The 27,308-nt window shown below is 36.8% G+C and overlaps 1 protein-coding gene across 1 annotated transcript in view; it reads left to right on the top strand.

The window, feature by feature from the left end:
* The window catches only part of LOC124722882 (cAMP-regulated phosphoprotein 21), a 768,630-nt gene that overhangs the window by 655,184 nt on the left and 86,138 nt on the right, over positions 1 to 27,308 (top strand). The window contains exons 13-16 of the mRNA XM_047248019.1: positions 9,362 to 9,481; positions 9,590 to 9,749; positions 11,754 to 12,232; positions 22,392 to 22,556. Coding sequence (XP_047103975.1) covers positions 9,362 to 9,481; positions 9,590 to 9,749; positions 11,754 to 12,232; positions 22,392 to 22,556 — 924 coding nt within the window. The remainder of the gene's footprint in view (positions 1 to 9,361; positions 9,482 to 9,589; positions 9,750 to 11,753; positions 12,233 to 22,391; positions 22,557 to 27,308) is intronic.

The raw sequence follows: 27,308 nt of genomic DNA, 5'->3' as shown, positions 1-27,308 counted from the left end.
TTCAAACAGTTATCAGAACACCCATAAAATTTAAAAGATTGTATTAATAGATGAACTATATTATTCAATGGTACAGTTGTTAAATCAGCAGAAGTTTTCAGAATACTACCTGTTTTTGCCACTTGTGTGAGATATTCATCTGCATCCTTCTTCTGTGTAAGTAAACAGTGGAAAGTACCATGACAGTTAATATAAATTGTGTTCATTTAATAACAGCTACTAATACAGTCTTTAGAAGCAGTTCACCATAGCTCCATGTTTTTGAGAATCTATAGTAATGGCCAGCACACGTCTGAAGTTCTCCCTCTATGGGAACCACAGAATACTCATGCAGCCTGATTTAAATTATTCCATCTGTTGAATGTAATGTTTGTGATGTTTGCATGACATTATGTATCCATTTCTGTGATTGGTTGATAGAAGCAAACTGAACTGACGCCATTGATGTTTTTGCAAACTAAAGTGCTGAATTTGATTGTTTTCTTCTTGCAGATAACAAATGTATGAAGTTTAATCGGTATACCAAATTAAAGTTCTCTACAAACTGTGTCATTTCCTGTATGATTTGTTTTGTAAAAGTTTCAGGAAATGTGATGTTCATAGTTAAAATTGTTGGAATATGATTCATTCGAAATATGGTATTTCAGTTTGATGTCACATCAGGGTTTACTATGTGGGGAATGAACTGTAATGAGACTCAGCCTTGAGGGGGAAAAAGTCAAAATTCAATTTCAACATACCATAACTATCAGTTACAAATAACGGTAAACTGCAATTCTCAGATGTATAACAGTTTTATAAGTGAAAATGCAAAAGGCTGTGATATTTTCTAAAACTTCAGATTTCACATTAATTGGAAAAAACACTGACTTCATATTATTTATTGTAATTCTACTATGTGATTATCAAGGTTTCCCCATTTTCCACTGACATATTGGGAATGGGCAAAGCAGTTGCTTGTATGTCTCTAACTGAGAATATTTTACATGTGTGATGTGGAAGAAAATAAAAAAGGTTAATACATTCATTATGAGAAATTTCCTAAGTAAGCTTCTTCAAAATATTAGCTTTATTTCTGCTATGTGAGATTTTTAAGTACAGTATAGTTTTCTTTCATAGACAAATTGCAGTTTGCTAATAGAGTTTTACAAATCACCTAAAACTGATCAAATTCTTTGTGTAAAACCAAGTATATGCAGTCACTGATAAAATAAAGTTTGCTAGCAAAGTAACATACCCAAGTGTCAATAAACGATCTTGATGAAACTTGGCAGGTATGTAGAAGGTGCAAATTAGTGGAATATGCATTTTTTTGTTTTTGTTCAATTTCATTTTTAAGCAGTAAAACACACCATGAAAGGTAATTTAGCCTTTTAGGTTTAGGGGGAATATCTTTGAAGTGATGACACATAAAAAAGGTTTTTCTATAAAAATTGATACTGGCATGTAATAAATGTTCTTGAAAACTGTTCAGTCAACTTTTATAATAATTTGAAATTTTGCAAAATTCCCCACCATTGTTAACTAATTTTCAAAAGTGAAAACCTTTGTTACAACACAAATTAAAGAAGCTTTTAAGACCCATACATCCTTGTGTAGTGAAGCTGGTTTCTTAAATACTATTTCTGGAAAATAAGCTGTACACAGTGTGCTATTCGAGAGTTTTCAGCATACCTCATTAAAATATGCAAACATCCATTACTATTCTAATCATTTATTTTACTTGTATTTGTTTTGTTTTAAAATGTTGTTTTACATTTTACATATATGACTTTTTTGTTTCTTACTTTACTGTTTATATACATGTATTTTGCTAATTGAAAATAGAAAGTAACTCATTATTATAATATATGTTTCAACAAGTTTCCTACTTGCCACCTTTGGATGCAGATGACAAGTAGGAAACTTGCTGAAATGTTGCTGCAGAGCAATGCCTTGACTCATCTGTTACCGTGAGGAGACTTCATCATCAATTACAATATTGACTATCTGTAAAGAAATAACATAAGTTTTTTTTACGCCATGCACATAAAATGAATGAAATTTCTTCACGTAATGTATATGACATGGAAGACAATGTAAAACAAAATTCAGCAGGATTTCAAGTTTTCATGGGTTATCTACTGAATATCCTGAGATGTATCAGGCTGTTTCCAATACATTGGTAAACCTTGGTGAAGATAAATGGTTATGTACTAATGGCTGCCACTTGATTATATTGTTTCTCAAGTGTAGATTGACATTATAGTCATTCAACAGAAATAGATCTGAAAGTCTTCTCACAAAGTTCTTCCAACATCAGAACCTGTATATATCCCATGGCTGTGCCTGTGTCTTTGATCCCTTTGAGATCACCAGATGAACAAGTTTCTTGTCCCTAGATATGATGCTCTAAATGGTTCTTTCACATTGACCATTGCAAGAACCTAACAATTATACAGATATTTCTCCCTCACTGGGAAAGAAAACATCTTTCAAATAGCTTTTGACATGGTCAGATATTTTTTTACCAGATTTCAAAGCTGTCACAAGGACATTTGGGGCTTCAAAAACAGATTCTCTAATTCTTGCTCGAAGCTCACCACTAGCTTCACTTAAAACTATGAGAAGGTGGGTGGCCAATGTGAAAAAAACTGTTTTGAGCTTCGTACCTGAGAACAAGAAAAGTTTAATGATCCCAAAGCGCTTGACAGCACAGGTACAGCTGTGTAATGTATACAGCTTTCAAAGTTGGAAAAACTTTGTGAGAAAGTTTTCAAATCTACTCCTGTTTAATGATTATGATGTCATTCTCCATGCGAGAAACAATACAATCAAGCTGCAGTCACTAACATACAATCAATTCTCTTCACCAAGGCTTACAAATGTAATGAAATATGCCTGATACAAATCAAGACATTTAGAGGATCACCTGTGACAATTTGAAATTCTGTTGAGTTTTGTTCTGTATTGTCTTCTTTGTTGTGTATATTATGTGATGAAATTTTGTTATTTTATGTGTGTGGTGTAAAAAAGTCAGGTTTTATGCATTTCCTTACAGGTTATCAATATTGTAAATATTTTATTTCATAATAATGAGTTACTTTTTATTTTCAATTAGCAAAATATGTGTATGTAAACAGTAAAGTGAGAAACAACAAAAAGCCATTCATGGATGCAAAATGTGAAACAACAGTTTAAAACATAAAACAAATAAAAATAAAATAAATGATTAGAATAGTAATGAATGTTTACATATTTTAATTAGGTATACTGAAAATAGTTGGAAGTACATTGCGTACAGCTTATTTTCCAAGAATGGTGTTTCAGAAATCAGCTTTATTACATAGGAATGTTTGTGTTTTGAAAATATCTTTAATTGTGTTGTGATAAAAGTTTTCATTTTTCAGATTTTATTAATGTGAAATTATTTTTAGAAATTTATATGAATGGAATGATAATGTTCTGTCACACCGGCGGCCACTGCATAGAGTAAAGTATCTTTTCATTTCATCATTAGCTCAATGTTTTGTCTGTGAGGCATTTGCAAATATTTGTGAAATTTAGCCCACCAAAACTGACACACTTACATTAGAATCCAAGTAATCATCAAACCACATAATGGTAAAAATGTACTCTACATAGTCCAGTATATTCCTGCTCTCTGAAGTCAAATGTTGCTTCACTCCTGTTTCTGATATACTTGGTGTAAAGGCTTCAATTATTTCAATTATGAAGTCTGGATAACACCCCCATTTTTACCCTTATATGCTTTGATGATTGCTTTGCCTCTCACCTAACTCACATGTGGGAGGATGGTGATTTAAATTCCAATCTAACCATACAGATTTAGGTTTGCCACTACTTCACTGAGTTGCTTATGACCAATGGTGGGGTGGCTCATTTTAAAAAGACATGATTCGTTTCCTGCTTGATCCTTTTCAAATCCACACTTGTGCTACAATTCTAAAGACATCAACACCAGAGGGATGATAAACCTTAATACTCCTTTTTTACAACCCAAGTATGTCCATTTTGATAGCTTACACTATATGAGCATTTGAAATTGGCTTCACAGCCAAAACTGAGCAAGAACAAAAACAAAATGAAGGTATATTTTAAACCACCCAGTGGCTGCCACTGTGACAGAATGTTAATGCTCAATTTATGGTTGCTGTGAAATCTGTTGCAGCTATACATTACAGTAACCCTTTTAGAACATATGTCATTTTCAATTTCAGCAGCCCTTCGACATTGTCTGTAGTGGATTCTGTATCTTTTATATCCTAGTGGTACACTAATTGAATGATGGCAACATTCCTTGTTTTCCCTTTCTTAAGGAACATTAGGAAGTAGAAATAAACATTTTGACACTCATTTTGCTATTGTCTGTCACAGTCCATATCTTATTAATAAGTATATTCACACAAATGTTTTGCACCTCTGGGAGTTCTATCCATGACAAAATTATGTGAAGATATTTGGAAAAGATTCTGCACCAGTCTTTTCTGTCATAATGATTAAAGTATTGATGTATTTGCTCCAATAGCAACTGGGCTTCAGTTAATACGTACAGACATTTAAGGAACTACCTGACAATATATTTATACCAAGAGGATACCTACTATTTTCAGTTATTCTTCAACATATGTATTTATCTAGAACTATCTGCTTATCTGGAAATATCTGCTACACTCACAAGTATAAATATTTATTATATTTGCTTCTACAGTCCCTTTTGTAGTTGGATGATCATCCACACTGCAGTTGCATTGTGATAACTGAAACCAATGCCTCTTTATCACCTACAGATGTGTTATATATTTCTCATGGGTTGGGTTTTCTAAGTAAGTTTCCCAAAAATCAAATAATGGAAAATTCAGGACAGAATTATGACAATATAAATAAAAAGGAGACAGGAGACACTGAATCGCACACAGACATAACAAAAAGACTGCTGTACATTTGAGCTATCAGCCATAAGGTCTTCTTTTTAATTAGAAAACACACACACATTCATGCAAGTACAATTCACACACATATGATTACTGTCTGTGGCTGTTCAAAGAAGACCTTTTTGCTGGAGGCTCAAATGCATAGCAGTCTTTTTGTTGTGCCCGTCTTTAGCTCAACATCTTCTCTATGTGTGAAGTAGAAATCTATTCTTTTTCATAATATTGTGATGATTTTTGTAGAATTCATTCTGAATAATACTGTGGGAATTTTTATTTCAACTGCTACTTGTAAAATTGCCGTTTTCTCACTCTTTTGCCAATTCTTCCAATTATTATAACACGTTTCTTTAATTATAGTCATTTATCACAAAAATTATCATTACACTATTCATTTCAGTTCATAGTGACCATTTTAAGAACTTGTATGACTCCAGCATGCTGAGTGTAGTGGGACAGCAACTCATTTTAGATTGTGATGCAAAAAGAGACAGCCAGAGTAGCAACTAAAATGAATGTTTATTTAGTCAGTGACTGGATTCAGGCTACACCCATTCTCAAACCAATCAATGTTTGCCAAGTAGAATTTACATCCAAACTAGCACTAAATAAAGTGGGTATGGGACCACACATATATGTACACACTTTATTTACTGCTATTTTGGATGGACATTAGCTGGGTTGAGAATGGGCACAGGCCAAAACAGGTCACCGACTAAAAAACCATCAGTTTTATTTGCAACTCTTCCTGTCTGTGTTCATCACAATCTTCAGATTTCTCAGAAAAATGAAAATCACATAAAACTGTTGATCAATCTACATCTGTTAAATCATGAATTATGAAATAATGAAAAGTACTAATTTCATATACATAGAATACACAAGCTTAGAATATGCTGAAACATACCTGTTTAAAATGCTGAATGACTGGCAGACATACATACTAGTGAACTCAACTTTTTCATTTACATTTATGGAGAAGTCTTAAGATGGCTAATAGAAGGATTCATGTACATTTTTTACCACTGATAGTCACTTTGCCAAAACGGTTTCGCATGTAGACTCAATTTGTACCCCTGTGTATTTAATTTTCTTGTCTACTGCTACAAGCACACCAATCCTCACCTCTCATAGGTAGTCCTTTGAGTAAATTATTAGTACTGACCCAAAAAAATCTCACTCCTGTCAGTTTCTGGTTTAACCAGTTTCTCAATACTGTTATGTGCTCCCATAGCTTCTTAGAAATTCTTCAAATCATGGTACTTTTTATGCACTGTTCTGCAGTTGATTTGTAATTGTTTGTAATTATCATATATGCAGAGAATTTATTGCTATCTGATGTACGTGTGTGTGAATGCTTTGTAGCTGTGTTCATCCTCATTGGATGAAGAGTCACATAATTAAGGAGGAAAAATTTCCTAATGTGCATTTCACATCATCAGCTGTGTTACCTCCTTGAGGCATTTAACAGGATATTGTACCTTTCACCATTACAGCACAACTCAAAGAAGTTACTGTCTGTCTTGTGACCAAAAAACAATTTAAATAATTTCATTCAGATCCATCCACAGTCATTAATATAAAAAAATAGCACAGATTACAAGTTTCAGCAAAAATTGAATAGCAAAGCTCCTTCTTCCAGCATTGTGTTGCAGTCAGGAGGAGGAACTGAGTAAGAGGTCAGAACTCAAGTGACAAGCATTCTTTGTTGTTAGGTGATCTACTGTCTGCATCTTATTGCACTCTTTACCACAACTTTTTGCTTTTACAACCTTGTAAACATGTCAAATTACTACCTCAGCAATGCAAACAGAATGAACATTCTGAGCCTTTCCATTCATATAAATTGACTCATTCTACATCCCTGAAAGCTGTCCTTCATGATAGGGGTTATGAAAAATGATACTTCAGTGAATAAGTCGCTTTCATCATTTCCTAATGGGTGCCATTATTCACTATATCCTGGAGCTGCTATTGTCTGATAGACCTCTCTACTATTGACTTAATGTGGCACAGGATGTTGGAAGTGTTCTAATAAAAGAAGTTTTTTGTACTAATTCTTGATCACTGTCGGTTTTAGACAGAATTTTGTAACTTTTGTAAATAGGATTGGCTCTTTACCAATACTGCTTTCAAAGTACTGAGTACCTAGACCTGCAAGGGTCTAGTACTTTCTGGTGCTAAGTCAGTGTTGTTGGGCAGTGATAGTATTTGAATTACTTTGTGTCCTTCAGGCATGTGAGTTTGTAAAAACACTCTCACATATTAGATTCATCAAGTTGATGAATGTAGCAATTCATTGAATTCATTTCCGAATGTGAATTTCTCTACACTCTACATTCTGGTGTTCACTCATGAAACCTATAAACTATCAGATTAAAAATATTTTCACACCCCTATATAAGTGTAATTGACCACAAAATGTCACAAGAGTTGGACATATGAGTATAAAATGAGGCAGACATGAACATTTGAACCATTCTAAAACTGCCAATGTTGACTGTTGGTGATGTAATTGTGAAGTGGAAATGCAAAGTGACAACCACAGCTAAACCAAGACCAGACAGACCTCATGAACTGACAGGCAGTGACCATTGAGCATTGTGGAGGGTGGCTGTAAAATATCACATGAAATCAGCAGCAGGATCACATGTGATTTCCAAAGTGCTACCAACAGTCCAGCTAACACAATGACTGTGCATAAGGAGTTAAATACAATGGTGTATGATCATTTAACAGCATCTCATAAGCCACATATTTCTATAGTCAATCCTAAGCAGTGCTTGGGGTGGTTGGAAAGAGCAACACCAATGGACAGGTGATGACTGGAAATGAGTTATTTGAAGTGGTGAATCATGCTGTACACCATTACAATTTGGTGGAATAATTTGAGTTTGGTGAATGTAATTAGGTGTAGTGACAGTGAAAAAAAATGGATGGTCTAACAGATTTTTCAACACCATTATAGACCGTGTATAGTACAGGAAAAGTTCTCTTATGATGATTCCTTGTATCGGCATGATAATGAATCTGGTCATAAAGCAGGATCCATGAGGCAATGGTTTATGGGCAATAACACTCCTGCAATGAACTGGCCAGCCCAGAGTCCCAACCTGAACCCAATGGAACACCTTTTGGATGATTTAGAATGTCAAATTCACTCCAGACCCCTGTGTCCAACATCACTACTCTCTCTTGTTTTGAATTTTGAGGAAGACTGGGCTGCCATACCTCCACTGACATTCAGACTCCTCACTGATAGTGTTCCCAGCAGAGATCAAGCCACCATAAAGATGAAGGGTGGACACACCCCAAATAAATGTCAACCAATAGGTGTCTTGAGACTGTATATTTGACCAGGCATCTGTTCCATGCAATAAAATTAAAGATTTTGTTATATTAAATTTTTCTGCATTAATCAGTATGTTCCTTTTGGGAATACTAGGCACTGTTTATAAGATTTATGAGTTCTAAACAGAGTACAACAAACAGTTCAAAGAAATTAAATTAAATTTAGTGAGCAAATTATTATATAATTTGGATACTTACCATTGTTATTTCACCTTTGAGTAGAATAGTTTATCCTACTGTAATGTGACAGCATTTTCCCACAAACAAACATGTTTCTAATATTAAACACAGTAGATTAATTGCTTAAAATTATACATGCAGGATATTTCATTTGCTTAAATGAAATGATTTTATTTTCGCTGTTTACAGCTGTGCTGTTACTTTAATTATGGATTTTCATATTTCATAATTACTCAGATTCAAATGTTTAATTATACATTGTTGCCATGAGATACTGGCTGTGTTATGTAAATTCATGATCTGGATGTTTCTTTCAAAAGTCTAGAAATTACTCAAAGATTTTTTACAATTTTCTTTGTGTGCTGACCGACATGGTTCAGACTAAGAATGGAATTTTTGTAAGATAACAAGAGACAATGGATATTTGATAATTATTTGAGCTCCAGATCTCATCATTTTTTTGTAGCTAGTCCATTTATAACACATGCAGACATCCTTTCTTAGTCATTGTACTTTATTTTCAAAGTCACCTGGTTTTGAAACATGTGAAAGCTTTGCCACAAGAAAATAACAAATATAAATAAAAGCAGCTATTAAAATGAGTGCTCAATTCACATCTCAGATTTGTTTGCATAAAAAAAAGAAAGGAACTCAGAGAAGAGAGTCAACTTCTAATAGCATTTGTTAATATTATCAATAAGTGGCACTAAGTCATTGAACCAAATATCATGTTTTGTTTCCCTTTAACTGTGTATTTTGAATCTGCATTGTATAGTATGAAGTTTATTGTATGATTTAAAAGTGATGAATTAGTGCACACCATTTTGAATCTCAATCTACAGCTGTAGTAAGCTTTTCCTAAAAGTAATATTAAAGTACTTATTTAGAATTTTGTTTAGACAGAACCACCTGCGCCACAACTGCAAAATGTCCTAGAAGATCCAAATGCAGAGCCTGTGATGTGGGCAGTCAGTGACTTGTCATCCATTCCACCAGGAAGCATTCTAATAAATCATCAGGTGTGTGATTATGATTGTACAGTATTTGATTAAAATACTTTCATTACTGAATACAGTTCTACTTCAGATTAAACTGATATATTGAAATTGATTGTATTACCTTTGCAGACCCTTGAGGCATACACAAACCCTGATGGGTCTCTCTATCGATTTGATCCTCAACATCCTCCAAAAGTTGTAAGAGAAGACCACAGTGTGAAACTTAGCCGAGGAACTTCACCAGAACCAGAAGCTGATAATCAAACAGACAAGGACCCAGATAAGAAACGTATGTACCTTTTTCATTTGTTGATTTGCAATAAAATATTGTTATGGAGGCATAAATTTCACAGCATATGTTTTGTACAGCACAAATATGGACTGACTCATGAATAGCAACTGCAATTAAAAGACATGCAGTGCACTGTCAGCTAAGAATACACTCATGAGTACTTGAATTAGTGTCAGCTGCTGTGTGGGAGAGAGAGCACTTTTGTCATTGCAATAAATGAAATAGTTCACTACATCACAAGACTGTGATGTCATCAGGGCTTGTGCTTGCTATTGGATTGACAGTGCAAAATTGGTAAGAAACATGCAACAGCACATTTCATTGTGGCCACATCCTGGGTGCCTAACACATAGGACACTCCATTTCCATGGACATGCGGTCACTGGTGTTTTGTCATACCACCAAGTCAAGAATGTGCCACTAAGACCTCCATATATGAAAATCCTCCAATCCCAGAGTTAGCTACCATGGAAAAGACTGAATGGTAGACAGAGTAAACATCAAACAACATGGACATTTCAGCAGACCAACATGTCACACCATGGCACATCCCTCAGCCATTCAATATTGGACAACAACAACAACAACAACAACAACAACAACCAGTGAACAGATATACCATCAAGAACCACAGAAGCAGCTGTCCCACATCTGCTCTACCTTGGAACATTTTTCAGACTTTTGCCTACAGCCTGCCCTGTAATAGAAGTTTAATATACTTTCTTATTCCATATTTAAATGATAGTTTTTCACTTTGTGTACATTGCAGTCTTTTTCTGAAATTACAAAAATTACTCCAGAAAGGGTTTTTCCAAATGTTCATATATTCCATTCAAATTTAAAAGCCAAGAAAATCTTGTCAATACTGTGTTTAATAGTCTATGTGTTGCATTATTACTCTACTACATACCAATAATCACTAAATGAAATCAAATTAAGAAGTATTATCAACAGAAAGTTAAAAACATTTAGATACCATATAGTAGTTATTGGCAACTAACACTAATTTCTCTTTTTGAGAAAGGAAAAATTGTTAAGACATTAAAGAAATGCTGTTCATTTGCAAATATCACATGTTCCTTGGTAAAAAGACATTTGGTTTCAAGTTACAAGACAGTGAACAACTAACAAAGAATGATTTAACTGTCCACATATGATTTAACTATCTTTAAAAATATACAGAGTTTTACTTGCCATAAAACTTTGTAACTGAAGAATTTAACAATATCCTCAAGATAGTCCTAATATATTATACACAGCACTTAAATGTGTAGAGTTCATAATATATGCAAACATTGCTCAAAACACAGCCTCATGTATCACAACAACAAAAACTGTAGAAACTGCTGGAAACTGCTTATAGCAATATTCACGTTCCTTTATGTGTTTGTAAAATCAGTCACTAGATTGAAACACCAATCAGGAAACAACACTCTCCCCTATATGTTTTTGACACACATCAATGACAGGGTATGAGTATGTGAAAAATACATGAATGCAAACTACTTACCAACAGGGGACTGTTTCGGCAAGTTGTGAAATTTTCTCATGTGAGGATGTTTGCATGGAGGCGAAATGAACTTGCTTAACTCTCAACAGTGAATGATACAAGAACCTACTCTCATATTATGTTTATTAATTAGTTCACACCCAGCACCCTCCAAGGCATCTTTACTTTCATAAAGAGAATATCACATACCATTGCTTCCTAATTATGTCGGAATTAGTGAAGATCATTCCACAAAGGTGTGGCTGCTTGCATAGCTCTCACAGTTAACATAACTACAATTCTACTGAGCACATTTGAGCTTCCATCAAGCAACATGTAAATGCCTAGGGTCATATTTAGACTGCTATCTTAAATTGTTTTTATTAATATTTTCATTGTCCCCTTGTGTACATAAAACTACAATTAGAAAAAAGTGTCATGATTTTGTATTATCAAAATCATTCTCATTAATGATAACATACATTAGTAATAAAACATTCTTTCTATTACAGCTGAGAGCAGTGCAGAAGAAAATGAGCAGCCACCAAAGCATTCCTCACCAGTTCTTAGGACAACTGCTACATCTCCATCCTTGCCTGAGACATCTTCAGCAGATCATAGTCCTGCAACTACAGCAACTACAGCAACAACAGCAACTACAAGTGAACAGCAGCTCCCCACACATCCATCAAATGTTGTGTCTGTATCTCAGACTTCAACATCAACCCAACCTCAGTTCATGGCAGTGTGTCACTCCGGCCCATGTCCTTATGTGACAGTGCAGCCTGACCAGCCTCTATTCTTCCCCAACACACCACAATTTCTACAGCCTGTGGGAATGCAGCCAGGAGAAGTCTATGGAAATCCAGCAGCAAATCAAAATGTGACGCCTTGTCCCTTGCAGTCATCTCCATTGATTTACACTAGTTATCCTATCCCAGTTCCTGGAGGTGCCTCAGGAGTTAATGCAGTTTATGATACAAGGCTGTTAGTAAGTATATTAATTTAAAGCCCTTTACTGTTTTCTCTAATTTACAATGATGAAATATTTATCTGCCAAAGCATCCACATTAAAGTCCAATTACTCTCATAATACAATCTACAGTATGTTCATACAGTGACTAAAATATGTTATGCATAGTGTAATTAGGAAAATTACACATACATTATAATAATAAAGAGAAATGATCTTACAACAGAAACATTTTAGGCCTCCTGCCAACAAACCAATTCATCTGACAGTGTCGTCACAGTGAGAGTGGTTACGACTGCTGTGGTATAGTGACAATGATCATCAAAGGTAAAACAATTATCAAGTCAGACAGGAGGATATAGATGTCTGATAGACTGATAAATAATCACTAATACCCTACTTAGCAGATGAATATAGGATGTTTAACGAAAGTCTGGCAAATATAGAAGATTAGTGGTTGGAGATAAAGCATATTACAAAATGTGCTGTGTGTAAATCTGCATGAAGTGAGAAAGTAAAGTAGGCCAAAGACCCATCTTAGTGTAATGCTACCATATGGAAATGTAAAAACAAAGATTGATAAGTCTTGTTCCAAAAATGAACGCTGGGAAACTGATAGTGAAAACTTAATGGTAATTAATGCATCCATAACAAAAGTTAGGTATGATGCCTAAAACAAATTCCTTAGGCATAACTTAGTGAAAAATCATTCAAAAAATCTTAAAATGGCCTGGTCTTATGCAGAGTCAGTGAATATATCAAAACCTTTAATAGTGTCTCTCACAGATCAGTTGTTTCTGAATTCTGAAATAACCAATCCTGGTCTAGAAAAATATTTGAAACTTCTCAAAACAGTCAGGTGAGATACTGATTGAGCTCCTATTATGTTTTACACTGGATTTGTTATGGAACTAGCCCATTTCCTAACTTATATTTACCAACAATCTTTTGTGCAGCTAACTCTCTCACATGACTGAGAAAGAGCACAATTTAAACCTGTTTACAGCAATACTGCAAGAATGATTGAACAGAAATACAATGTACTACCCAAATTGTCTGTCTGTGCAGGATTATTAATCTGAATGTTATATATTATTAAATGAAAAGTAGTTTCTCTCAAAGGATTAAGGAGGTTCAGGAAAAGCCTTTTTTGTGAGACATAACTCAATTTTATTGCAAACAATATCTCGCTAATACAAAACACAGGTAAACAGGATTCCATCTTCGTAGAATTCTTAAAGGCATTCAGCACATGATCATTTGGAGAATTTTCCCACACATGGGACTGGTACAGCCCAGTACATTGTTCAACAGAAATGGAAGCAGCATTTCATGTGATCAAATAATAATGCAGATATTCTCAATATGTGCAACTTTTATATGCCGGTAAGGTAGAACAGTAATATTATTATATTGTTTGTTAATGTTATTTATGTCTACAGGAGTGTATTAGTAGTTGATCTTTGTACGGCAATGTCAATGAACAAGAGAAAGGACATCATAGTATCCAAATAAAAGATAAGTGGTAAATTTCTGGAGCCACTCACATTCTCAAGTATCTATGGATAATACTACAAAGTGATGTGAAATGAAAGGAACTCACATAAAGAGTAATATGAAAGTTAAATGGAAGATTCATATTTGTTGGGAGAATTTTGGAAAAGTCCAGTATGTTACATCTTTTAAGAAAACGCGCCCTGATGGGAAAAAAAAAACATTAAGAAAAAATTCATGTAGAGTAACAAAATTTTGGGAATACATTTGTCTAGGTAACATATATATGTGATTAATGTTGCAAGATCACAGGTTAATGTAAGTGCAAAGAAAGACAATGCAAATGTGAAATGCTGTTACATTAAAATTAGTGTAACTGGCAGAATGTTGAATGCAAGCATACAAAGGTGCATGCATTGTTTTGTACAGGTGCTGGATGTCAGTTTATGGGATGGGAGTTCCATGCCTGTTGCATTTGATGAGTTAATACAGGGGTGTTTAGTGGTGGTTATGGATGGCACTGGAGTTGTCATCCAAAAATTCCCATATGTGCTCGATTGGAGACAGATTTGTTGATTGAACAGGTCAAGGCAACATGTTGACAGTATGTAGAGCATGTTGGTTTACAATAGTGGCATGTGGGTGAGTGTTAACCTTTTGTATAACACCCCCTGGAGTGCTTTTCATGAATGGCGGCATAACAGGTCAAATCATGACTGACATACAGATTTGCTTTCATGATGTGTGGGGTAACCACGAGAGTGCTGCTACTGTCTTATGAAATCACACCCCACCCTTAACCCCAAGTGTAGGTCCAGTGTGTCTAGGTGGCAGACAGGTTGACTGCAGGCACTCACCTGTCCTCCTTCTACCCAATACACAGGCATCACTGGCACCAAGGCAGAACCAGTGTTTATCAGGAAACACAACAGACCACCACTTCATCCTCCAATGAGGTCTCAATGGACTCACCACTGAAGTGGTTTGGGGTCAGTGGAATGCACGCTAGAGGGCATCTCACTCAGAGCTGTCCTAGAAATAACCAATTTCTAACAGCTTGTCATTGTGCCAATTGCTGCTCAAATTGCTGCTGCAGATGCAGTATGATGTGACACAGCCACATCCCAAACATGATTATCTTCCCTCTCAGTAGTGCTAAGTGGCTATTCGGAGGCTGGTCGTCTTGCGACCTTGCCTTCCCCTGATCACTGCTGCCAGCAGTCATGTACAGTGGCTACATTCCTGCAAAGTCTTTCTGGTATATCCCGGAAGGGACATCCAGTGTCTTGTTGCCCTATTGCATGGCATCACTCAAACTCATTGAGCTTCTGATAATGGTATCTTCATTTTCTTAAAGGCGTTCTTGACCAACATCAACTCACTACATCTAGTTGCAGAGGTAACTAACACTCACAACCAGTACAGTGTGTAATTGAAGTAAACATGATTTTCATAAACATAGTGGTGCCTCTAGCGCCATTCTAATGCAACTACAGCTAAATTTGAATAGCTGTCTTCTTTAAGCTGTAGAAACACATCTACTAAATTTTGTTTATGTTGCACATTTCCTTCTTGGTATTGTGATTTTTTCTGTAAGTGTGTATACAGGTTTGCAAACTTCCTTTGAGCCACAGTTGGGCTCTCATTGCTCTCATAGTATGCCTTCACAAGAGCAATATGCTCAGGCCATGTACCATGACATTTTCACGTACAAGTGGGTGATAACAACAACGTGCATGCAATTGCTGATTCTAATACCCATCATTCCCATGGCCAACTGTGCAGTTTGAATGTAACCTGGGGAGAGGTTACATTCTTCCAATGTTTTGGAGAGGCAAAGCTGTGTTACTCCTGGTGTCGTGGTGTGAGGAACCATTGGGTGTGACTTCAGGTCACAGCTGCTAATGATTGGGGGAACTCTTATGGTAAAACAGTACATCATGGACATTCTGCTTAATCATGTGTTAGCTCTCACACAATGATATCATGGTGTCATTTCTCAACAGGACAATGCTTGTCCACACATGTAACTTGTCTCTATGAACTGTCTGCATGATGCTGACGTACTCCTGTTGCCAGGAAGGTACATGATCCGTCTCTGATAAAACATTTGTGAGACCAGGTGGGATATCAACTCTGTCTGAGTGCCAGTATCCAGGATATCAAGGACCAGTTAGAGCAGTTGTGGACCAGATTCCCTGACAAGAGGATACGACCCCATATTGTGTCTGTAAATTTGACTCAATCTTGTGATCACTGAAACAACATCACATACCCTCTCAACCCATGAAGTTTCACTGTGTTTCCTGCTCCCCTTTTGATGCTTCACTTTTGTTGTCATGCAGTGTATTTATAGGCTAGTTTATGACTCGATTGCTGATATATGTAAGTTTTGGCATTTTTGCCCAGTGCAAAAATAACAGCTAAATAGGACACCAACTGCTCCCATACAAAAGATGAAATTTTGGTCTACTGAAAAGAAAGTAATATAGAGTTTGAATGATATGTGACAACTGTGGAAATTTTAGATTTGGTAGAAAGAGACAAGCCACAGAAAATGCAATATGGAACTGATTCATCAGCACTACACTGTGATATGAAATTTATGTATATTACGAGATACCTCTGCAATGTCATTGCCATGGAACTTGTTTGGGCTCAAACTGCAGCAGCAACCTTGGAGTGAAATAAAAATACTGAAGTTCAAAGTCACAGGAAGATACCTGAATGAGACTGTTACTCGAATATTTCTAGATACATGGAAGAAAATAATTAACCATGCATGAAATAAGATCAAGAGATTGAATAAATAAAAGGATGTAAGAGAATAAACAATGCCAGTTACAATAGTTACTCAATCAGTTGCTGAATGAACATTCATTATCATGAAATGGTGCATGTGAATCTCTTTCCAATCACTATGATCTTGATGTTTCTGTCACCCCCAAAAAAGGAAGGAAAGGTCCTCACCTGTGTGTGTGTATGTGTGTGTGTGTGTGTGTGTGTGTGTGTGTGTAACTGGAAATTTCTTATCTTCTGTAGTGCTGGCAGCATTTTGCAGTTTGTGGTTGAGAGTTAGCAACAGTACTGCAGGCCATCAGAGATATTCTTTCACAGAATGGAGTAATGTTATGATCTTAAAGTGCTCTAAACAGCTGTCTTGTGTGTGATTGTTTTTGAGATTCTAATGAGACTTTTAAATATTATTGGTGTTGCATTCCTGTTTATAATTGAATACAAATTTGAGTGCTTACTCTGCCTCTGATATGTTTTTTTTTCCTGTGCCCAAGCTATTATTGCATGTCACATGCATCTCCTTAGTATTCTCCAGCTCTGACAGATGATTGCTAGGATCTCAATAAATTTATTACCTGGCCCTAATCCATGCTTGAACTGAATCCTGTTCCTTGTTGATTGGGTTTTCAAATATCCTTGTTTTCATAGGCCAGGGTACCGGCCATTTTTTGTCTAATTTCATAACTATATCCCAGTCACGGTGTGGTAAGAGTTAATTTGCTTGGCTCTTGTTTTAGGTGAGTACATTGCTGATATTCCTGGCAGTTCTCCACAGCTATTACAATTATGTATCCAAATATGACATTCAAAACTAACACAGAATGTTGTATACACTCAGTTTTCAGAGACTTAGATCATTTTTAACAATGTGAAACAGTCAATTTACTATTGTTAGTTAGACTGACATGCATTGGATGCTGTGTTTCAGTAAGAGTCTGCCAATTTCCTTGGGGACCGGGCAATCATAGGGAAAATAAGTGAAGCTTAGTTTATCTTTTTCTTTTTCATTCTTGATCTCTTTGAGAGATATTGTTGATTTTATCTGCAGTGACTGCACTATCTGTCACTCTGAGTACCTGTTAATTTGGGACACTGTTAATTGTTGCTGTAGTTCTTTGGTAAGGCTTTCCTGTCCAGACAGAGTGTGAGGTCTATGGCCCACAGACAATCGCAAGGCATTTCTTTTCGATAGATGGTGAAAACTGAAGGTGCAGCCTTAAACGTATATTTATATGAATTTTTTATACACATCACTGACAAGGGATCCATCCATTGGTCTCTTAACTAATATACTGAGGAAATATTACTGGGCCTCTTTTCCATGTTCCATTGTGACCTCTATATTAGGATGGATATGGTTTATAGGTTTTACAAGAGCTTGTAAAGTTTTCCTATTCCATGTGGCAGTATCAAAAATATATCATCTATGTTTCAATAAAATCATGTTGGGTTTAACTTACCATATTCTAGAGCTGTTTCCACAAAACTTTCCATTTATGGGTTCGGTAATGTGCTACCCAGTGCCAACAATTTAGGTTCTTCATAAAATTTTGGATCAAACAGATAACAGGTAAATGTGAGAACATAACTGAAGAGTTCAGTAAAACAATGATAGAACTTTTTGCCAGTTCATTCCAAGAATTCTAAAAGTGGGACTACCACAAAGAGAGGTATCACATAAAAACTTATCATAATATACTTACCTTGGAGCTGCAGTTGACAGAGACAGTGTATAAATTCATAAGAGCTGTGAATGTGATGTTCCCTCTGCCCTCATAAATTTGCTGAGAATGTGTTCACATGTCTTATTTTATTATTATCTTTTTATTTTATTGCATATTCTGTTGATCCTGATTGCAAGTAGTTGCAAGGATATGGAACGAGTCAGTATTTTTTCAATGTTAACAATACAGCAGCAGGTAATATGGTTAATTCATGACAAGATTCATAGTAACAACATGGAACACGAGAAGAAATAAAAACATATTACATACATCAGAATTAATACTCATGAGTACATACTCAAACTGACAATATCAAACTATCTGAGCAACAATGTAACACTACAGCAACAAATAGTTAACATTTATGCTAACATTGAATGGCTAACTCAGTTGTATAATAAAAACTTGCTCCCATGCACTAAAAAATTCACTAATTGAATAGAATGACTTTTGTATTAGATATTCCTTCAGTTTGCTCTTGAACTTTGGTGTTTCAGGAGCAAGACTTCTGATGACACTGGGTAGATCATTGTAAATTTTGATGCCTTATAATTTACTCCTTTCGGTACAAGGGTACAGTTTGACTGGTTGCTATGAATGTCCTCTTTTGGCCTTGTGTTGTGACCATGATATTCCCTATTGGTTTTGCAGAGAGAGTGGCTTTTATTAATGAAACATGCAAGAGAGTATGTGTGCTGAGATATCTTTGTAAATACCTGCAGTTTCCTAAACAGATTCCTGCATGAGTGCTTTGGTTGCATACCACTCATGATGCATATAGCTCTCTTCTGAGCAATAAAAACTTTTTTGCCAAGGGCATGGAAATATCCGACATAAGCAGCTCTTATGGAATCCTTACATGTGGCTGCAATTATGAGTAAGGTAAATGTTGCAGAATGTAACGTTTTTTCTATATTTAGATATGGTTGGACCAATTCAGTTTGCAATCTATCTACACACCCAGAAACTTAGCTGAGTCGACTTGCTTTATTTGTTGTCCATTACCTTCTATATTTATATCCCCTGGTTCTTTATGTGCTATATGAAACTGTGCATAATGAGTAATTTTTATATTCAGAGAGAGTCCATTACAGTTAAACCATTTCAGAATGTTGTCAAATGCATTGTTCGCACATGTCACCCCATTGTTCCCTGTTGCTTTATGAACTAGAAGAGAAGTATTGTCAGCGAATAGGGTGAACTTGCTCACTTACGTGGTGCAGTGTGGGAGGTCATTTATAAATATAAGAAACAGTAAGGGTCCCAATACTGAGCCTAGAGGCACTCCTAGTGCTGACTGTGCCCCACTTGGGTAAAGTTGGGATTCCACTACTGTCAGTAATTATTACCCTTTGTTTCTTATCTGTAAGGAAGAATTTAATCCCTGTCCCCATTATTCCACTTAAACCATAGTAATCTGCTTTATTTAGCAGAATGTCATGGTTGACACAGTCAAAAGCCTTGGATAGATCACATAAGATTCCAATTGGTGCCAATTTTCTGATCAGAAATTCAAGAATTCAAGATTCAGTGAAAGAGAAAATAGCATCATCAATTGATAGGCCTTGCCAGAAACCAAACTGACACTGATTGAGAATGTTATGGCTGTACAGGTGATTAACAATCCCCCTGAATACCAGTTTCTCAAGGGCCTTTGAAAATCTTGTTAGCATGGATATTGGACAGTAGTTTGTTACATCTTTCTTGAAAATTGGTTTCACACAGGCATATTTTCATTTAAGTGGATCAATACCTTGTTTTAGGGATTCATTAAAAATGTGACACAAGACTGCATTTATGTAGCCATGACAGTGCTGAAGTATCTTAATTGAATTATCATCAACCTGACAAGAGTTTTTTGATTTCATCTCTCTGATTGTCCTGTTGATCTTACTAATTGTTATGGGGGTTATCTGCATCTGGAAAAATGTGGCATTGTTAGCTTTATGCAGAAGGGCTATCACATCACTTACTGAGCCTTCACAGACAATTTTTTCAGCAACTGTTACAAAAGGTTTACTGAAGATGTTAGCAACTTCCTCAGTATTTTTTACAGTATTTGCATCCTGGATTAATTCTATGTCAGTTATGTACTCTACTTTTTTACCACTCTCCCTTTTTATAATTTGCCAGATGGTTTTTGATTTGTTATTTGAGTTATTTTATTAACCTTTTTAAAATATTACAGTACAATCTGTCTTGTCAGCTGATGCAAAAGTGCACCAATGTTGCTAACTATTAACCTTAGAGGAATGCCTTCTCTGTGTACCATACTAAATTCCTTATGGATTCACAAAACATATTTTGAACAAACTGATGTTTTGATGATTGGTAACCCACTGTCACCCATTGCGACCAACCTTTAATTGGTTCATTTTCATGATCTCTTGAAGGACCTAAAAGTTCTCAGTGGTAATTCGAAATAATTTCCAGATATGTTTCCTTGGTGTATTAGTTGAGAGAAAAGAGGACAGAATCATTAACTATAGAAAATCAATACATAAAAACTCATATCTCCATGACTTCTGCCATCACCATTTATCACAAATAAATATTCTGCTGAGAGCTATGGTTCATAGAATGTGAACAAAACAGATAATGAGTGCGACACTGAAGAACAAAACCTAAAAAAAGGGTTCCAAAACTAAAGTGTACTAAAATAAATTTGCTGAGCAGGCAATGCAGCCGAAATAAACAACACCTGTGGGAGACACTGAACTGGAACACCTGTGGGAGACACCGAACTGGGAAATAAAAAGGAGGACCAAGGGTCCGTTGCCCATGCTATGTTGCATAAATCTCCAGACTGTCTGTAGGGTACATTACTTGGTGATGTGGCATGTCATATATGAGAGAGATTATTGGAACAGCCTATGAGAGTTACAAAGAACATCAATGGCATTCTGGACCCAAACAGCCAAGCAAACCAGCTCTCAACATACAGTGTGTATAATATAATCATGAAATGAGATACAAGAAGACCAGTATTATGGTATGCATTGCAACTTAAAAATAAGGCTGTCAGGAAACCTTTTAAAAGGGGCAAAGTTTTCAATATAAACAAGTCCTGACACACAGTACTCAGTTTATTTGCATCTTATCATTAAGCACATCAGTCAAGGCTGGGATGCTGCAGAGAAGTGTGTTTCCTGATAAAATCGCATAGATATAGGAAAACAAATGTTCACTCAAAACTGTAACAAGTGCCATGAGGAAAACCCAGTTAGAAATGGGGATACAAAACTGACAGTACCTTACAGCACTCACACATAATACACTAAAAATTGCTAGATCAGCCATTACAATATTGTGTACAAATTCTCAACTCAAGAAATTTGAAATGTTGTATACTTGGTGGCCTCAACCCAAGATTAAAGTTGAGTGACTGGTAACTACTGTGGGATAACTTTGTCAGATCAGCCACTGAGGGATCATAAATATTATTTGTCACTTGAATGTGACAAATGGGTAGGCCAAGGAGGAATTGTTACCTATTAAGTTCTGCTAAGTTGTGGAAAAGGTGTAGACTTTCTACGTATCACCTACTTTCATGATGATTTCCATCAATGCAATGTCAGCAAGCCTTCTGAAGAAGGGATACAATTTTGACATTTAGAACTTCAGTCAGATAATGGATGCCCTTGAGAGCACTGAGAATATGAAGAAATTCTGATCATTAAGGATAAATTATGATGTCCCCTAAAATTATTCCCACTGTTTATATGGTATAACTACCTGTAATATGTGTTGAATTGTGACCTAAAGTGTTGCCAATGACGATCCACTGATCAAATGAGCAGTCAGTTAAATGGGTCAGAAGCAGGTCACCTTACTGGTGATTTATTGTAATCATGGTTACATATATACTTAGTGCCATTTATTTCTCCATACATACCATGTAACATTGATTATAGATATCAGGTGTAGAGATGCAGGGTCTCATCAGTACTTTACCATTGTCAGCAGCAGTTGAACTGCTGTATATTAAGGTTATTGTAATCAAGATAGAAACCTTTTGTTCCAAAAATTAATGATAGTGTATTGTCAACCTTTAATAGCATATCACCTAACAGAAATGTTACAGATTTCAAATCATCTACTTGTAAAACCTGTAAAATATTTTTCCATCTTTTTGTTATTACCAATAAATAACAATTTATTAGGATGGAGGCCCTGTCACTGAGCTTCACCCTGGAATGCTGGGTTTAAGTTTATCAGATCAAAGACCAAATGGTGATTCAACACAGCAGGCTCCATTGGCAACACATGGCCACACCTATCAAGCACCAAATTCTTATTGGCAGCAGCAGTTACCTGGTCCCTTTCAGGTATGTTTATAATTGTTTGTGTCATTTGTCCAATGTAAAGGATTTCTGTAACCCTAACTGGAAAATAAAATAAAATATTATTTCCTCTCTAAAATGTTTCTTAAGACAAATGCAAATTAAAGTATAATGGAAGTTTGCTCATAAATTTTTTTCAGGTGCCACATACAACACAAAAACATTTGAATAGTTATTTTTCTTTCTAGCTGATATTTTTCTTTATACAGAAATAATCATATTGTCCATGTTGGAAGAAGGCTGCTTTAAATGTGGAACATCTAATTGCCTTCACTGGGAGCTTGTTTCACATTTCACTCTTAATTTTTCTAATTTAGCAAGTAAAACAAATTACAAAGTAGAGATACCTGTAGTATAGCAATCAGTGATACTTTATTATCTTTAAGGTGACATGTCACTGCTCAATATTAGTGATGTAGAAGTAGAATTCATTTGTTTCCTCATATTAATAGTCTTGGTATGGAGAAAAGCATTGTCTGTAAGCATAGTTTTATATTATTATTGAAATGGGACATATGAGATAAAGAAACATGCCATTTTTATTTCACAATGAATAATTTGATCAACAGGCACCAAAAATGATTTTAGTGTTAATAATCTATCAGTTATACAGAAATTTTATAATTGAATTTTTGTTATTTTCTTAAATGTGTTCTCTTAGAACACTTTTATTCCTTGACTGTTTATTTTTACAATATTATGATGGTGTACACCATAAGAAAAAAATATTTCCTCTAATCTGTAGTAACAGTGATAAGCTGTTTACCATATTGAATTCCTAGAAATGGTGGCACCTTTCTTGCAGCATTCCTTATAATGGCATTGCCTTCTCAGTATTGATGGAGCAACAACACAAATAAGTACACATGGACTAACCAAATCACTTTAATGAGAACACTGATCATAAGTTCCATACAAAATTCATATCCACAGCTAGGCTGAGTCCAAACAAATAATGAGTATCCCGAGAGTGGAGTCAACTGAGTATACAACCGAACATAACAGAATAAGAAAGCCTTCTGCTCAGAGATTATGATAGGTAGTAAACACTTCTGGGCTAAGTTGCTGTGGTCGATCTGTAGAACTTCTTCTCCCTGACGTTTCGTTCTCAACTACGGAGAACATCTTCCGAGGTGAGTCGACGACTGGCTGCTAGGAGCTTGGGCGGCCGCTTATATAGAGATCGTAGGGGGTGCCACCACACATCATGTGGCATCGATGTGCAGCTATCTCTGGCTATCATCTGTTCTCTCGATTGCAGGCAATCGATTGTCACGTGATTGATGCAACGTCGACCGCCATATCTTATCCAATTTTAATCCTTCTTCTTTACGATTAAAATTGTATTGATGTTTGTGGATTTCAATTGCCTCTCTATACATAAGTGTATAATAGTGCGATGTCCTCACTAGCACGCTTGTTTCACCAAATTTTATTTCATGATCTCCATCCTTAAAAACATGTTCCGCTACTGCCGATTTGTCGATATGTCCCAAGCGACAGTTTCTTTTGTGCTCCGTCAACCGTGTATTGATGCTTCTTTTTGTAGTTCCTATGTAAACCCTGCCACAACTACACGGAATTTTATATACCCCTGGGGTGGCTAGGGGGTGGCGAGCATCTTTTGTTGATCTTAGGCATTCACTAATTTTCTTAGTAGGTCTAAAAATGGTCTCTACCTGAAACTTGGTTAGTACTTTTCCAATTCGATCCGTGATATTATGGGTGAATGGAAGACATACTTTTCCAGCTGATGGTTGTTGCTGTCTCCTATTTTTAGGCATTTTTCTATTTGGGTGAAGTGCTCGGTTAATCTCGTTTTTCGTATAACCATTTTTCGCAAAGGCCATTCGTAAATGATTTAGTTCTTCTTGTAAGTAGCCTGGTTCACAAATATTATTGGCCCTATCCACTAGTGTTTTTATGACCCCCCTCTTTTGCCTAGGGTGGTGGTTCGAGTTCTTATGGAGGTAGCGATCAGTATGTGTACCTTTCCTGTAGACCTTATGTAATATGGAATAATGAGGAAGAAGACTTGAATGATTTCCTGGTACACTTAAATAGCATCAACCCAAAGATTAAATTTACTATGGAGAAGGAGAAGAACGGACAACTCAACTTCTTGGATGTATCAGTTATCAAACGGGCGGATGGGACCTTAGGCCATAAGGTCTACAGGAAAGGTACACATACTGATCGCTACCTCCATAAGAACTCAAACCACCACCCTAGGCAAAAGAGGGGGGTCATAAAAACACTAGTGGATAGGGCCAATAATATTTGTGAACCAGGCTACTTACAAGAAGAACTAAATCATTTACGAATGGCCTTTGCGAAAAATGGTTATACAAAAAACGAGATTAACCGAGCACTTCACCCAAATAGAAAAATGCCTAAAAATAGGAGACAGCAACAACCATCAGCTGGAAAAGTATTTCTTCCGTTCATCCATAATATCACGGATCGAATTGGAAAAGTACTAGCCAAGTTTCAGGTAGAGACCATTTTTAGACCTACTAAGAAAATTAGTGAATGCCTAAGATCAACAAAAGATGCTCGTCACCCCCTAGCCACCCCAGGGGTATATAAAATTCCGGGTAGTGGTGGCAGGGTTTACATAGGAACTACAAAAAGAAGCATCAATACACGGTTGACGGAGCACAAAAGAAACTGTCGCTTGGGACATATCGACAAATCGGCAGTAGCGGAACATGTTTTTAAGGATGGAGATCACGAAATAAAATTTGGTGAAACAAGCGTGCTAGCGAGGACGTCGCACTATTATACACGTATGTATAGAGAGGCAATTGAAATCCACAAACATCAATACAATTTTAATCGTAAAGAAGAAGGATTAAAATTGGATAAGATATGGCGGTCAACGTTGCATCAATCACGTGACAATCGATTGCCTGCAATCGAGAGAACAGACGAGAGCCAGAGATAGCTGCACATCAATGCCACGTGACGTATGGTGGCGCCCCCTATGATATCTATATAAGCGGCAGCCCCAGCTCCTAGCAGCCAGTCGTCGACTCACCTCGGAAGATGTTCTCCGTAGTTGAGAACGAAACGTCAGGGAGAAGAAGTTCTACAGATCGACCACGGCAACTTAGCCCGGAAGTGTTTACTGATAAAGACGCTGGCTGTGAAAGCCTACATGGAATGATATGATAGGTAGGTTGCTAGTCCAATCTATGAGGTGACACTGTCCATGGATTACATGCCATGTCATGTTATGCTGACCTCATTGCGATGCTGCCATTGCTGTTTGATCATGCTTCCACCCAGCAGCTGGACCCATGGCACCAGGCAATTTGAGTCATAACAAGATCTGCTGGCACCCCATGTTTCATTATGTTCACTGCCATTGTGTTGCTGATGTAGTAGATGTGGTAACATAGAGTTACCACAGTCCTCTCCCTTGGCAGGGTCACTATAAGATGGTGCACCTCTGGTGTCTCTCTCCCACAGCTTAAGATGGTGCACTGCACCCAGAAATGTGATGTCCGTATCTTTTGAGGCACTGTCAATGGGTGCCTGCAGAGAAGCCAAAGGCCCCTGTTGGCCAGCACTAGTGAGTAGGGCTGGAAATGGCACTGGTGGTGATGGCTCCATTGCTGGGGGTATCTACAGGTGAGATGCCTCGAGGTTCTGATGCTGGAACAGGATGCAGGGGGCTGTTGAAGGCCTTGGGGGAGGGTTAGGAGCTGGCTGGTCTGGCGCCACCAGTTGCTGCTGTAGGTTCTCTGCATCCAACCCCTGATGTTTGGTCAGAGGGCTAGAAAAGACATCAGAGGAGGTTTAATTAGGCAAGATCATGTTCAACATAGGAGGTGGAGACAAAACGAGAGAAGGGGGCTCCAACGGTGGCAAAGAATGAGAAGATCTGGTCACTGGGAAGGAGGGAGTGGGGCTAAGAGGTCTGTGCTGTGGTAGTGGAGGTCAATCCTCTAGCTGTGGACAGAGTTGGTTGCAGTGTCAAGTCACCAGCCTTCATCCAGCTGTGGCATGTAGACTCCCAACCCTACTGGCATTGGAAAACCGCCAGGATCTTGTGCCCATTGTGATCAAAAGTGTGGGCTCCTACTATGGCCTCCAGTATGTATTGTGGCAACAGAGGTGTCCAAAGAGGGTGTGGCATGGGCATTAGGACATTGAGAACTGTGAGCAGCTGGCACCCATGAAGCAGTTCAGCCAGGCTCTTTTCACCCTGTGGTGTCTACCTATAAGAACTGATAAAATGGATAAGCTTATCTTCAGTTGTGGTACCTTCTATGTATTTCTTCATCTCTGTCTTGAAAGTCTGGATGAGGCTTACCACCTTCCTGTTGAACTGAGGATGGGACAGCAACACCCTTATGTGGTGGATACCATGTTGCACACAAAACATTTGAAAAGTTTGTGGGATAAACTGTGGGATGTTGTCCTTCACCAGGGTGTGAGGGAGGCTGTCGATGGGGAAGGTCACGGTGAGGACCAGCACCATCGATTCTGCCATCAGTGAGCAGCAGTTTACAATGGATAGAAACCAAGAGAAGACATCTATGACAACTAGCCAGTAAGCATCCAGAAAAAGGGCCCACAAAATCAAGGTACACACAATCCCTTGACAGTGTAGGTTCCAGCTATAGAGAGTAACACTGCTGCAGGGTGGCCTGGTGACCCACACACTTAAAACAAGAATCAAATAAATGTTAAATCTCATGATCAATCCCTGGCCAGTAGACATGTCAG

This window comes from Schistocerca piceifrons, chromosome X (assembly GCF_021461385.2).
Source record: "Schistocerca piceifrons isolate TAMUIC-IGC-003096 chromosome X, iqSchPice1.1, whole genome shotgun sequence".
In the NCBI taxonomy this organism is placed as follows: Eukaryota; Metazoa; Arthropoda; class Insecta; order Orthoptera; family Acrididae; genus Schistocerca; species Schistocerca piceifrons.
Note: the sequence above shows the minus strand (reverse complement) of the source record. Positions and strands in the feature narration are given on the sequence as shown.